The sequence below is a fragment of the Myotis yumanensis genome, unplaced genomic scaffold (genome assembly GCF_028538775.1).
Source record: "Myotis yumanensis isolate MYYU_CA2020_CCGP unplaced genomic scaffold, mMyoYum1.0.hap1 SCAF_19, whole genome shotgun sequence".
Lineage (NCBI taxonomy): Eukaryota > Metazoa > Chordata > Mammalia > Chiroptera > Vespertilionidae > Myotis > Myotis yumanensis.
Genome location: NW_027223770.1, coordinates 27,948,722 through 27,960,583, shown reverse-complemented (window position 1 = coordinate 27,960,583; position 11,862 = coordinate 27,948,722). Strand labels below are relative to the sequence as shown.

Sequence of the window (11,862 nt, the reverse complement as noted above, 5' to 3'; positions counted from 1 at the left end):
CCCCGGCGGGGCTCCGGAACCGCCAGCTCAGCGGTCGCTCGCAAACCCCGGGGTCCCCGGTGCCGCCTCCGCGCCGCGGTCCCACCGGCGGCGGAAGTGGGGGCTCCGCTCGGGAAAACTTCCGGGGCGGTGCCGGAAGTTCCCGGCGGGCTGAGCGGTGGCGAGCCCGCCCAATGAGAACGCTCGAGGGGCGGGCCCAGGAGCCTGGGGAAAGCTGGTCTCGCGAGAAGGGCGCGGGCGGGGCCGGCCGAGCCGAGCCGAGAGGCGGAGGGGAGCGAAGGAGAGAGCGAGCGAGCGGGTGGGCGCATGGAGGGCGCGGACGGGCGCGCGGAGGAGCGGGCGCCGCTGCTGGGCGCGCGGCGGGCGGCGTTCGCGGGCCGGCGGCTGGCGTGCGCCGCGGTGCTGCTGACGGAGCTGCTGGAGCGCGCCGCCTTCTACGGCGTCACGGCCAACCTGGTGCTGTTCCTGAACGGCCCGCGCTTCGCCTGGGAGGGCGCGCAGGCCAGCCAGGCGCTGCTGCTCTTCATGGGCCTCACCTACCTGGTGTCGCCCTTCGGCGGCTGGCTCGCCGACGCGCGGCTCGGCCGGGCGCGCGCCATCCTGCTCAGCCTGGCGCTCTACCTGCTCGGCATGCTGGCCTTCCCGCTGCTGGCCGCGCCCGCCACGCGCGCCGCGCTCTGCGGGGCCCCGCACCCCACGCGCGGCCGCAACTGCTCGGCGCCGTCCTGCGCCGACGCGCCCGCCCGCTACTGCGCGCCCGCCGCGCTCGGGGCGCTCGTCGTCGTGGGCCTGGGCGTGGGCGCCGTCAAGGCCAACATCACGCCCTTCGGCGCCGACCAGGTGAGCGCAGGTGCACGCTGGTCTGGCCAGCGGGGTGGGGGTGCGGGGTGCGGGGGGCGGGGAGGCGGGGGGCCTGGGCCTGCAGAGGCCGTGGAGGCGGGGCCTGGGGAGGGGTCCGCACGGAGGGGGCACCTCCTTTCTGCAGCGGGGCCGCCTGCGGGGCATCCTTGGAGCTTTCCAGAGGCGACCTCGGCAAGTGCAAAGGCCCTGGGGTTAGGGCCCTGGTTGCTGCTGCTGGGGCTACAGTAGCGGTCAGGTGGCAACTCGTCAGTGTATCAGTCACCACGTCTCCCTCCCAAAGGTATACAAGGTTTCGGATCAGATGCATTAGGAAGGAGAGCGGGGAGGGAGGTGGCAGGCGGCCCGGCTGCACGGCTCGGGACGGCGTTTGAGGTCCGTGTTCCGTGCGGCGGGAGGCGCGTGTGGGTTTCCATCGGGCGAGTGATCCGATCTGATTGCGTTTCCGAAAGACCGGGCCGTGCAGCCAGCCAGCCAAATCTGGGCGACTTCCCGTTTTCGGAGCCGAGAATAAGACTGGGTCTCGGGCTTTTAGGGGGAAGGAAGGAAGAACAAAAAAAAATGTTTCGTGAGAGTGAAAGTGATATGAAATCCTGACTCGGTCTCCACCACGGAGGCCGGAACAGCCCTGCCCGTCCAGCTGCGCCGGAGCCTCTCCCAGCCGAGGAGCGGAAGGAGAAGCTGTGACCAGATGGAAGGTCCTCAAAACTTAAAATATCCGTGCCCCGCCCCTTCTCGGGCAGAGCTGCAGGCCTCTGGGGTGCAGACCGGGTTGTATGGGGCGTGACGCCAGCAGGAAGCTGGGTACGAGAGGCTGTTCTTTAAACTTTTCTATCCGTTCAGACATTTTTTTAAATAGAAAGTTAAGGAGACATTGATGAACTGATGCTCGGATAAAGCAGACGTGGCCCGGCCACGTGGTGGAATATTACGCAGCCGTGAACAGGAAGGGAGCCCCGACGCCTGCCGCCAGGGGCCAGGAGAGGGGACCTGGGGTGGCCGGTGGCTGCAGAGGGACTCGGGGTCCTCGGTGGTGGAGATGGTTCCCCGACTGTGAATAGGTGGCTCCGTCGTGCGTTCCCGAGGGCAGAGTTGTTTTTGTTTGTGTGTTTTTACGTGAGTCACGAGTCCTTACAAACACACGGAGCAGGAAGAAGGCAGTGCCTGTGCCGGGACTGGCTGCACTCCCAGGCTGGCTGCTGGGGACGGGCTGGGGCTGGGGCTGGGGCGGGAGGCAGGCCAGGTCGGTCCCGGACGGTCTGTCCGTCATGTGCTGGCCCTCGTCATCTGCGGAGAGCTTTGTGGCATTCGGGAGCTGGGTGCCATGGGAGACCCGTGGGCGGGCGTGGGGCGCCGCGGGAGCCCTGGGTGGCTGGGAACGGAGACACGCTGAGGACTGGGCGGGTGGTTGCTGATGCCGTCGGCCAGCCCTTGTGTTCCCCAGCGCTGACCTTTCCCAGAGGTCACGCCATTCTCCACGGTTGGATCCGGGCCTTGGAATCGTGACCCGAAAGAAGAAAAGCTCATTTTACCCGTGAAGACAGCAAGCGACTTTTTTTTTTCCCTGGAGGGGAAAGAAATTCCACTCCTGGGCACTTTAAGGAATTTTTCCAAAGCAGCCAGCTGGCGGGCTCAGGCCACACGACCCCATCTCTTCTCTGTGCCTCTGTGACCAACGCTGTGGTCTCCTCCCAGCGGTCACGTGGTCCCTTGGCGTGGGGCAGGGCCGATGACATAACGTGAATAATATGAAGTGGCGGCCGGCTCCTCGCCCGGGGCTGAGGCATGTGACCCCGTGTGCCCGAGCCAGCGCCCCGCGTGTTCCCCAGAAATCACGGGCTATTCCGGGCCACGTCCGGGCTGAGCTCTCCCAAGTGCTTCGCGGCGAATTCCACGCGGAGGTTTAAGTAACCTGACCGGCAGGGCACACAGGATGTGAGGTGGGGTCTTAAACTCAGGCGTGTGCCTGGCTCACGGAGGGCTGATTTCTATGCTTCGTTGAAGGGATCTGAGCGTGTCGATGGGACCAAGTGCCACTTGGATCCATGAGCCGTGTCTGCATTCCTGGTAGCTTTACGTGGACTGGCCCCTTCCCTTTTAAGCTCCCCTCCCCTCCCCCACCCCAAACAAAAAGACTTTTTGTATATATTTAGTTTTTCTTCTCTGTAACCACTTCTCTGCTCACAGTTCCTCTTTCCTCCGTCTGTCTCCAGGGTATTGTGAACGTTTGAGTCCAGCCTAGTAACACTGAAATGAATGTGTCACCATGAACAGCTGTCTCAGACGATAAAAAATTCCCCTACAAATCGCTGACTCAGTAGTCACTCCAGCACGTGGTCTAGGACCCGTGTCCAGTTCTGACGTGGGAGGGAGAACGTTTACTTAAAATTTAGAATTTCAGTCCGAGGTGGTGGCCGCTGTTCGATTGCAGTTGGCAGATTCATTTCCAACACTGTAAACAGTCCGGGTCCGAGTGTCAGTTCAGGAGACCTGGACCTGCGTGAAGGGTGCTTGTGTGCGGATCATCACTGCTGTGCGGGCCTCCGTGAGAAACCGCGTTTGGTATTGAGGAAGGAGTGTGTCACGTGGGTCAGAGTTCCGAGCTGTTCCTGGAGCAGAGACGGCCCAGCTTTTCCAGACCCTGTGACGCGAGGCGGCAGCCTGACCAGCCCTGGTGTGAGCCCCGCCCGCCTTTAGCTGCTGAGCTCCAAGAGCTCATGGAGGGAAATTGGCTGGAAGCGACTCCGGGAGAGCGCTCGCCCGGCGGTGTCCGTGGAGACGTGAAAATCCACGCGGCACGGGGAGCCGTGGGCCTGCGCCCGCGTGTACGGTCCAGCGCTTTGGGCTCCGTGTGAGCGTGCACCCCCGAGACCCCCTCTTCTTCCCCCGGGGCCCGTGTTTGCCCGGGTCCAGGAATCGGGTTGGAGTTTCCCGGGACTCCCTCTCCTGTCGGAGCCTCGCGGGCCACAGAGAGCCTTCCTCCCCCAGACAGGCTCAGCGTCAGCCTGCAACTTCCTCCTTGCTCCAGATTTCCCGGGCGCAGCGGTGCAGCTGTGGTCAGCCGCTGCCGGGGAAGGGGGCCGGCCCGCGGTGGTGAGCGGGAGGTCTGCACGCGGCCTGCGTGTTGGAGCAGCAGCCAGGTGTCCCACGCAGGTGTCCAGAGGCTGCTCTGAAACCGTCTCCGGGGTTTGTTGGATGGAAGTGTAATTAGAGGCGCAGCCCGGACTGTGTGGTGATGGGGGTGTGGGTGCTTTCTTATGCGGGGCCCTGAGTGGGCTGTAAACATTCTGATGGTGCTGTGATGACAACAATAATTATGTAAATATGCATATTTTTAAATTTAATTTGATTTTTTTCCATCACCATTTAGCCTCTTGACCCTATACCCTCTTCCCAAATATATTTTTTAACATATAAAACACTACGGCTCAGCCGGTGTGGCTCAGCCTCCTATGAACCAGGAGGTCACAGTTCAGTTCCTGGTGAGGGCACAGGCCCGGGTTGCGGGCTCCATCCCCAGTGTAGGGGGTGCAGGAGGCAGCCGGTCAGTGATTCTCTCTCATCATTGATGTTTCTCTCTCCCCCTTTTTCTCTGAAATAAAAAATATTAAAAGACAAACAACAAAACCCCCCACTATGTATGTTTTTCGTCCTTGAAGCTCACCGCTCAGCTTGACGCCTGTTCCCGTTGCCTCAGGTTAAAGACCGCGGTCCGGAAGCCACGCGCAGGTTCTTCAACTGGTTCTACTGGAGCATCAACCTGGGGGCCCTCCTGTCGCTGGGCGGCGTGGCCTACATCCAGCAGAACGTGGGCTTCGTGAGCGGCTACGCCATCCCCGCCGTCTGCATCGGCGTCGCCTTCCTCACCTTCCTCTGCGGCCTGAGTGTCTTCGTCACCAAGCCCCCCGACGGCAGCGCCTTCACCGACGTGTTCAAGGTCCTGGCGTACTGGTGCCGCCCCCAGCAGCGACCAGCGGACCACGGTCCCGGCGGGTGAGGGCACGGTCTCCGTCACAGGCCCAGTTTGCCAGGAGCGTCGGGTCGGTCACTGTAGCTGAAACGCCTGCTTGCGTCTGCGGGGTGCTGGCTGAGCAGGGCGCTGGGTGGGGATGGACATGTCTTGTGTCCTTAACTTCCTGTCTGCGTGGGCGGTGGGCGGGGTGTCCCTCAACCCTAAAGACAGACCACGGCCTGACTTGAGCCGGGCTGTTCATTTTTAACCTCGTGAGCTTCCTGGTTGACGCACGGAGGCTCCGCCTGCTCGGTCACGTAGAAGTGATAAAGGAGACAGCGGGAGACAGGCGTGCTCTGCACGTTTCTCTTCTGATAAGAAGCTTTGGAGTCATTTGAATGGGAGATCAGGCCGTGGCTCACTTTGTGGGCGCCTCCCTGTGCCCCACAGAAAGCAGCCCCTGCAGGTCAGCCCGGGCCATGATCCCGTGCTCCCCGCGGGGCTCGGGCAGGAGGTGGATGCCAGAATAGAGGTGCAGGGGCTTCCCCGTGCGGCCTCACAAGTCCACGTGCCGGGCAAGTCCACGTCCTGGGGAAGGTGGGACCGACGGCCAGGCACCTGCACGCGGTCTGTAAAGTCCAGGCCGTACCCGAGGAGAGACTCAGAATGTCCTCCCTTGTCACTTGCTGCCGTATGAGGTACCCGTAGGGAGCCGGTCCCTCTGGGTGCACAGTGCGGGGACGTGCGGCACGCTCATTCTGTGGTGACATCGTGCGCCACCGCAGTGCGGTCAGGCCCAGGATGTGTCATCACCCCAGGGAAGGACAGGCCTCCTTGATGGGGTCAGTCCCTGGGCCGGAGGTGACCCTCGGGCCCTCTGCAGCCACCTCACGCCTGCCCCCTCGGCTTGTCTGCATGTCTGGTTCTGTCCTGGGAGCCGGGACACGCCCGTCCCAGCTCCCGCTGCCTGTGGGGGTTCCCGCCGCTCCTGGCCGACCCGCAGGCCTAGTCAGGGCCCCACCCAGCTCCCAGTTCCGATCCCAGACCAGGACCACGCGGAGGTTCTGCAGAAGCAGCGGCTCTGCCCGGCGCTCCTCCCCGGCGCCCCTCCCCTCTGGGTGCTCCCGCAGGGCCAGGCCCAGCCGGGGCGGTTTCACTTCCTGCTGTGGGTGGCTGGCGGGTACGTTCCCCACGTCCTCTGGAAGGAGCCGCGGGTGGCCTGCCTGCGGGGTGGCTCCTGCAGGCGTCTGGGATTTCCCTCCGCCTGGGAGGCCTCTTTGGCACTTTAGGATGAAAAGGGTCGCCTTGCAGAAAGATCTAGAGGACCCTCAGGCCTCCCTCCTCCCGCAGGCCCGGCTCTGCGACCCGGGGCAGGTGATGAGCTGGCGGGGGGGCGGGGGGGGGGGGGGCGTGGCAGGCGAGGCCTGAGCACCCCTTACCTGCTGCCAGTCACCGGCCAGGGCAGGTGGTCCAGCTGTGCCCTCCGGCTCTCCCTGAGTCACGCATGGGGGCGGCCTCTATGTGAACAGTGGGTGGACCACCCCTGGGGCCTGGGGTCAAGTCTGGACATGTGACAGAACCTTAAAAATCCAAACGACCCGGCAGTTTTCAAATATGAACCCGGCGGGGGAGCTGATGCCATCGCTGCCGCTTCGTCCACGTGGGGGGCTCTGACCACGAGGACTCTGGCTGGTGTGGCGGCACTGGGCGGGGGGGGGGGGGGGGGGGCGCCCTGTGCCTGTCAGCCCTCTGTCAGCTGCCTCGGCGCTCCGAGGGATGTCCTGTCCGCAGGTGGCACAGTGGCGTTGAAGTAAATTCTTCCGCCTCCCGACTTCAGTGTGACCTGGTTCCGGGAGAAAACTAACCCCTTCGTTTTGTCTCCCAAGCGAAGGCAGTGGAGTCTTCCAGCCGCCTTCTAAACACAGTCTGTTTGATTCCTGTAAGATGTCCCGCGGCGGGCCCTTCACGGAGGACACCGTGGAGGACGTGCGGGCCCTGGTCAAGGTCGTGCCTGTGTTCTTGGCGCTGATCCCCTACTGGACGGTGTACTTCCAGGTGGGTGGTGCCGGGCGCTGCCTGCCCTCGAGGTGCCTGCGGGGGCCTGGCTCCCGGCGCCCCGGGGCCCAGGTGTCTTTCCCTCGAGTCTCTGGCGTCTGGGCGTCTCCTGTTTAGTTCCCGACTCATTTTTCTGATGGAAACATTTTGATGTTTTTTTCTAAAGCAACAGCCAGGAACGGGCCCCTTCTGCTGTTCCAGGCCCCCTTTCCTCCGGCTTCTCATGTGGGTGACTTAGTTCAGGATGATCAGCTCGTAGACTTGTCCGTTGTTTTCAAGCCGGAGGGAGAGGCTGCAGGGGGGCGGGGCGGGGCCGCACCCCTAACGCTGCCGCTTGTCACCCAGATGCAGACCACGTATGTCCTGCAGAGTCTTCACCTGAGGATCCCGGAAATCCCGAGCCTCACGGCCACGACGCACACGGTGAGTGGCAGGGACCTGAGGGCGGCCCGGGGGGACACGTGGGCCCCGCCTGTGGCGGACACCGCACAGGTGGTAGCGGTCAGCGAGCCCAAGGCGTTCGCACCGAAGGGGCAGCTCACTGGTCCTGTCAGTGACTGTATAGGTGACTCATGTTAATGACACATGAACAACTGCTCATCTGGTTCTTCCTCCCCCAATGCCCTGAAACGCCAGCGCAGGGCCTCCTGGGCCAGACCTGGTCTCCGTCCGGGGACTGAGCTGGGCCTCTTCCCTGGAGGGTGGACCCTGTAACGCCCCCGGCACCGGCCTTCCCGGGAGGTCGTCCCCGGGCCTCTCGCGGGCGCCGTGACCGAGTCTGCGCCTCCTCCAGTTCCCGGCCGCCTGGCTCACCATGTTCGACGCGGTGCTCATCCTGCTGCTGATCCCGCTGAAGGACAAGCTGGTGGACCCCGTGCTGCGCCGGCACGGCCTCCTGCCGTCCTCGCTGAAGCGCATCGCCGTGGGCATGTTCTTCGTCATGTGCTCTGCCTTCGCCGCCGGTAAGAGGCCGTCGGGCTCGTTTCCGGGCGAAGCCGACGTGGGCGGCGGTGGGGATTCAGGCGCGGTGCTGGGCCCGTGGCTCGGGGGTGGGAGACAGGCCGATGGCCACGTCGGCGCATCTCACAGGTTCAGGGCGGTGTGTGGTTCTCCCTGCGGGTTCTTGTCGCGTCTGTGGGGGCTCCACGTGCTCCAGGCCCTCTGCACGGTCACGTGGAATTCCACGTGCACTTTCCTGGGAGGATGGTGTCCGCAGGGAGGGTCCAGGCCCCCCGGCCCCTGGAACAGAGGAGGGGAAGGACGAGAGCCCAGGGCTCCCGCGCCCCCGATGCAGGAGCTGCCCGCGGGCACTCTGCTCACAGCCCTTGCTGCTGGGCGTTCGGCTGCAGCGTCTTCTGTGAGGAGGCCGGGTGTTGGGACTCTCAGTGCATTTGCACTTTTCCTTCATGGCTATTTGAGGACGATTCAGCGGGAAAACAGCCTCACTTTATAACCAGAGGAGAGACGCTGGTATCCTGAGTCCACCCTACAGCTCCGCTGTTTTCAGGAATTCACTGCCCGGCGTGCCCACAAGGGGTTTATACGTTTATACCCCGCAGCCTCCGCCCCTCCCCCCCCAGGAGCGAGTGGGGTGCTTCATGGGCTCCAGACATGGGTCCAGGGTTAGCGTCCACGTGTCGGAGCCAGTGTGGGAGGAAACCGGTGATTGACGCGAGGTCGTGTCCGCGTGCAGATGGCACCGCGTGCTCTGTGTGTGATTCTGCTGCCCATCGGGTCCCGGGCACCGAAGGGCCTCAGGGTCAGTTCAGGGTCAGGGCACCGAAGGGCCTCGGGGTCAGTTCAGGGTCAGGGCACCGAAGGGCCTCGGGGTCAGTTCAGGGTCAGGGCACATGCCCAGGTTGCGGGTTCCGTCCCTGGTGGGGGCGCTAAGGGAGACAGCTGATCGCTGACTCTCACATCAGCCCCCGCCCCCCCCAGTCAATGAAAACAGGTCCTCAGGTGAGGATTAAAAATGCAATCATGTAAAAATTAAGTAGACCCTGTGCGCGCACACCCCTCTGTGTGGGACGGCGCCTGCCTCCCTATCCAGCGGCGCCTCCAGCGCTCGGCCTGCGGGGGAGCGAGGCCTGTCACTGCTGTCCTTCCAGGGATCCTGGAGAGCAAGCGGCTGGACCTGGTGCGGGTGCGGACCGTGAACCAGACCATCGGCAACGTCGTGTACTTCGCCGCCGACCTGCCCATCTGGTGGCAGGTGCCCCAGTACGTGCTCATCGGCATCAGCGAGATATTCGCGAGCATCGCCGGTGAGGCCTGGGGCCGGGTCTTGTCCTGAGGATAAAAGCCGTGGTGTCCTCCCTGAGGGGCGGGGGACAGAGGGGCAGAGCGTCTGTGTGGGGGCGGCTGTGGTTCAGGGTCCAGCTGAGGAGAGAGCAGCTGCCAGCAGCATGTCCGTGCGGCACTTCCTCCTCCGGGGCCACAGGGAGGGGTTCCTCTGGGTCGGGCTCGCCTGGCACCGCCTGAGGGCGCGTCGTGCCTGCTCAGACCCCCACAGGGAGGCAGCTGCGCCCCATAAACCTGTCCTCGCAGGCCCGGCTCTTCTGGGGGCTGCGGGGTGGGGCTGCCCAGGGGCAGGGCAGGGCCAGGAGGAGTGACCGCTGGGCCTCCTGCACTGGAGCCCCTCCCCTCCCTCCCGCTGCGCCTCACAGACCCCCCCCCTACCCCCCCCCCCCCCCCCCCCCCCCCGCCAGGTCTGGAGTTCGCGTACTCGGCCGCGCCCAAGTCCATGCAGAGCGCCATCATGGGCTTGTTCTTCTTCTTCTCGGGCGTCGGCTCCTTCGTGGGCTCGGGCCTGCTGGCGCTCGTGTCCACCAAGGCCATCGGCTGGATGAGCAACCACACGGACTTGGGTAAGGACGGCGTCGCGGGCCGAGTGGTGGGGGCCGCGCAGGGCGCTGTCTCCTTCGGGGCTACTTCCTGGGTCCGGGACCCTGGCTGGCCCAGCGGCCGCCTCGGCCACAGCCCGGCCGGCACCGCTGCTCTGTCCACGGGACGTCCAGGCCTTAGACGCCATCTCCGCCTCCGTCCTGCATCGCCAGGGTCCCGCTGTTTACAGCCTCGCAGTGTTTTCTGCCCCGTTCTCGTTTCTGCTGTTAAAGAAGCAGGTTATAGCTGCCCTTTGTGACAGACAAGCTCCATCACCATCAGCTGGGCCAGCAAGTGGCGCCTGGGGGTTGAACAGACTCAGAGGAGGGGCTGCTGCTCCCGGCTTTCAGTGCTCTGTGGGTCTGAGAGAGAGAGGGTGCCCCCTGCAGGACATGCCCGGCCTCAGACACCAGCACCGCGCACACCAGGTCCTGGGCTCAGTCCCAACTCCTGTGCAGGGAGGCTGACAAGGAGACTGGCTGCCCGTTGGGGGAGGGGGTGACCAGGCCGGGCTTCCTCCAGTCCCAGCGGGTCCCTCTCAGCGGCTGTAGGCCGGCCTGGTCTGCCTGCGTGTGGGGCTCGCGTGCAGATGTTGGGGACGCACACAGCTCTGAGGGGCTGGGGTATGGGTGCCGATGGGTGGCTCCGGTGCCCTCGCCGGTTCTGAGGAGGAGGCCGTGTGTCCAGATCGCGGACGGGTGACCCTTCGCCTCTGTGGCCACAGGAGAAAGGCGCCGACCTAGGCAGGGACCCCCTGAAACAGATAAGACCCTGCGACCGTCCCTGGCGCAGCTCACGCCTCCTCTGTGTTCCAGGCAACATCAACGGCTGCCACCTGAACTACTACTTCTTCCTCCTGGCCGCCGTGCAGGGCGCCACCCTCCTGCTCTTCCTCCTCGTGTCTGTGAAGTACGACCGGCAGCGCGCAAGGGCGTCGACGCCCGGGACGCCCAGCAGCCGCAGGGCCTGACCCCGAAGTCCCAGCGGGTCCGAGACTGACACTGGGGGGAACTGGCCGGAGGGCGGAGCGGTGCAGGCTGCTAACTCCCGGGAGCGTCCGCCCCTGACCCGATGGGTCCTCCTGCCTGGCGGACGGCCAAGTGCCTTCCTGTGGCTCACCTGCTCACGGGGCCTCTGGAGCCGAAGCGCAGGGGCCTCCTCGTCAGGAGAGACGCCCCTCCTGCAGCCGCCGAGCCAGGCCCACGCGAGGCGCACGGCCGAGGCCACGTGTGATGTGACTTTTCTTTCTGATTAATAAGCACCCACTGGTGGTCGGGGACGGAGGGGATCAGGTGACGGCGGTCGGTGGTCGGACGCGTGGGACTCGCCGGGTCTCGGTCGTGGTCTCGCCAGCCACTCCTCTTGCCTCCGGCACAGCCGCACTGAGTACATTTATCTGCTGCTGCAGACACCCTTGTTTTGTAAACTGTTGACGTTGCTTTTTCTTTAATGAAGAAGGTGAATCAGGAAGTAGTTAAGCCCGTGTGTCCCATCCCAGCTGCGGACGGCTGCGTGTTGGAAGCTGCGAGGAGCGTCCTGGTGTGGCGTTCGGTGCCACGGGCTGAGGGCCCGTCGCGGGGCCGGAGGGAGCCCGTTCTTTTGAACAAAATTCATGTAATTAAGAGCCGTGGACAGTTTACCTGTGAACCTGACCGTGGGCTCAGTGTTTGTATATTATTTACGTGCCTCTGGGTCTGACTTTGTTAAGTAAACTCTTCCTTTGTCGCTGGACTTTTGGTAAAAGCTTGTTACTAAAAACGCCTCCAACCTGAGGCCCAGGACCTGGTCTCTGCGTGGTTTGTCCGCAGCCCCGCCCACTGGCATTTCCCGTGGGTGTCCCAGGCCCCGCCCACCGGCATTTCCCGTGGGGGTCCCAGGCCCCGCCCACCGGCATTTCCCGTGGGGGTCCCAGGCCCCGCCCACCGGCATTTCCCGTGGGGGTCCCAGGCCCCGCCCACCGGCATTTCCCGTGGGTGTCCCAGGCCCCGCCCACCGGCATTTCCCGTGGGGGTCCCAGGCCCCGCCCACCGGCATTTCCCGTGGGGGTCCCAGGCCCCGCCCACCGGCATTTCCCGTGGGGGTCCCAGGCCCCGCCCACCGGCATTTCCCGTGGG

The 11,862-nt window shown here is 64.5% G+C and overlaps 1 protein-coding gene across 2 annotated transcripts; it reads left to right on the top strand.

The window, feature by feature from the left end:
• Positions 1-262: 262 nt before the first annotated feature.
• On the top strand, positions 263-11,529 carry SLC15A4 (solute carrier family 15 member 4). Of its 2 annotated transcripts, XM_070399568.1 has the most exons (8): positions 263-840; positions 4,556-4,851; positions 6,697-6,865; positions 7,211-7,288; positions 7,659-7,827; positions 8,974-9,129; positions 9,574-9,732; positions 10,564-11,529. In XM_070399568.1, exons 1-8 carry the CDS (start codon positions 307-309, stop codon positions 10,716-10,718), a joined length of 1,716 nt encoding a protein of 571 aa, XP_070255669.1. In that variant the 5' UTR covers positions 263-306; the 3' UTR covers positions 10,719-11,529. The 2 variants fall into 2 exon arrangements, with proteins under 2 accessions (XP_070255669.1, XP_070255670.1); XM_070399569.1 differs by lacking the exons at positions 263-840; positions 4,556-4,851 and adding an exon at positions 4,863-6,184 and having other exon boundaries at positions 6,755-6,865.
• Positions 11,530-11,862: the final 333 nt, after the last annotated feature.

Coding starts and splice junctions, on each gene's coding strand:
- SLC15A4 (XM_070399568.1), top strand. CDS start 307: ATGGAGGGCGCGGACGGGCGCGCGGAGGAGCGGGCGCCGCTGCTGGGC. Junction 4,852..6,696: donor GCGGACCACGGTCCCGGCGG/GTGAGGGCACGG, acceptor TTGTCTCCCAAG/CGAAGGCAGTGGAGTCTTCC. Junction 9,733..10,563: donor GAGCAACCACACGGACTTGG/GTAAGGACGGCG, acceptor TCTGTGTTCCAG/GCAACATCAACGGCTGCCAC.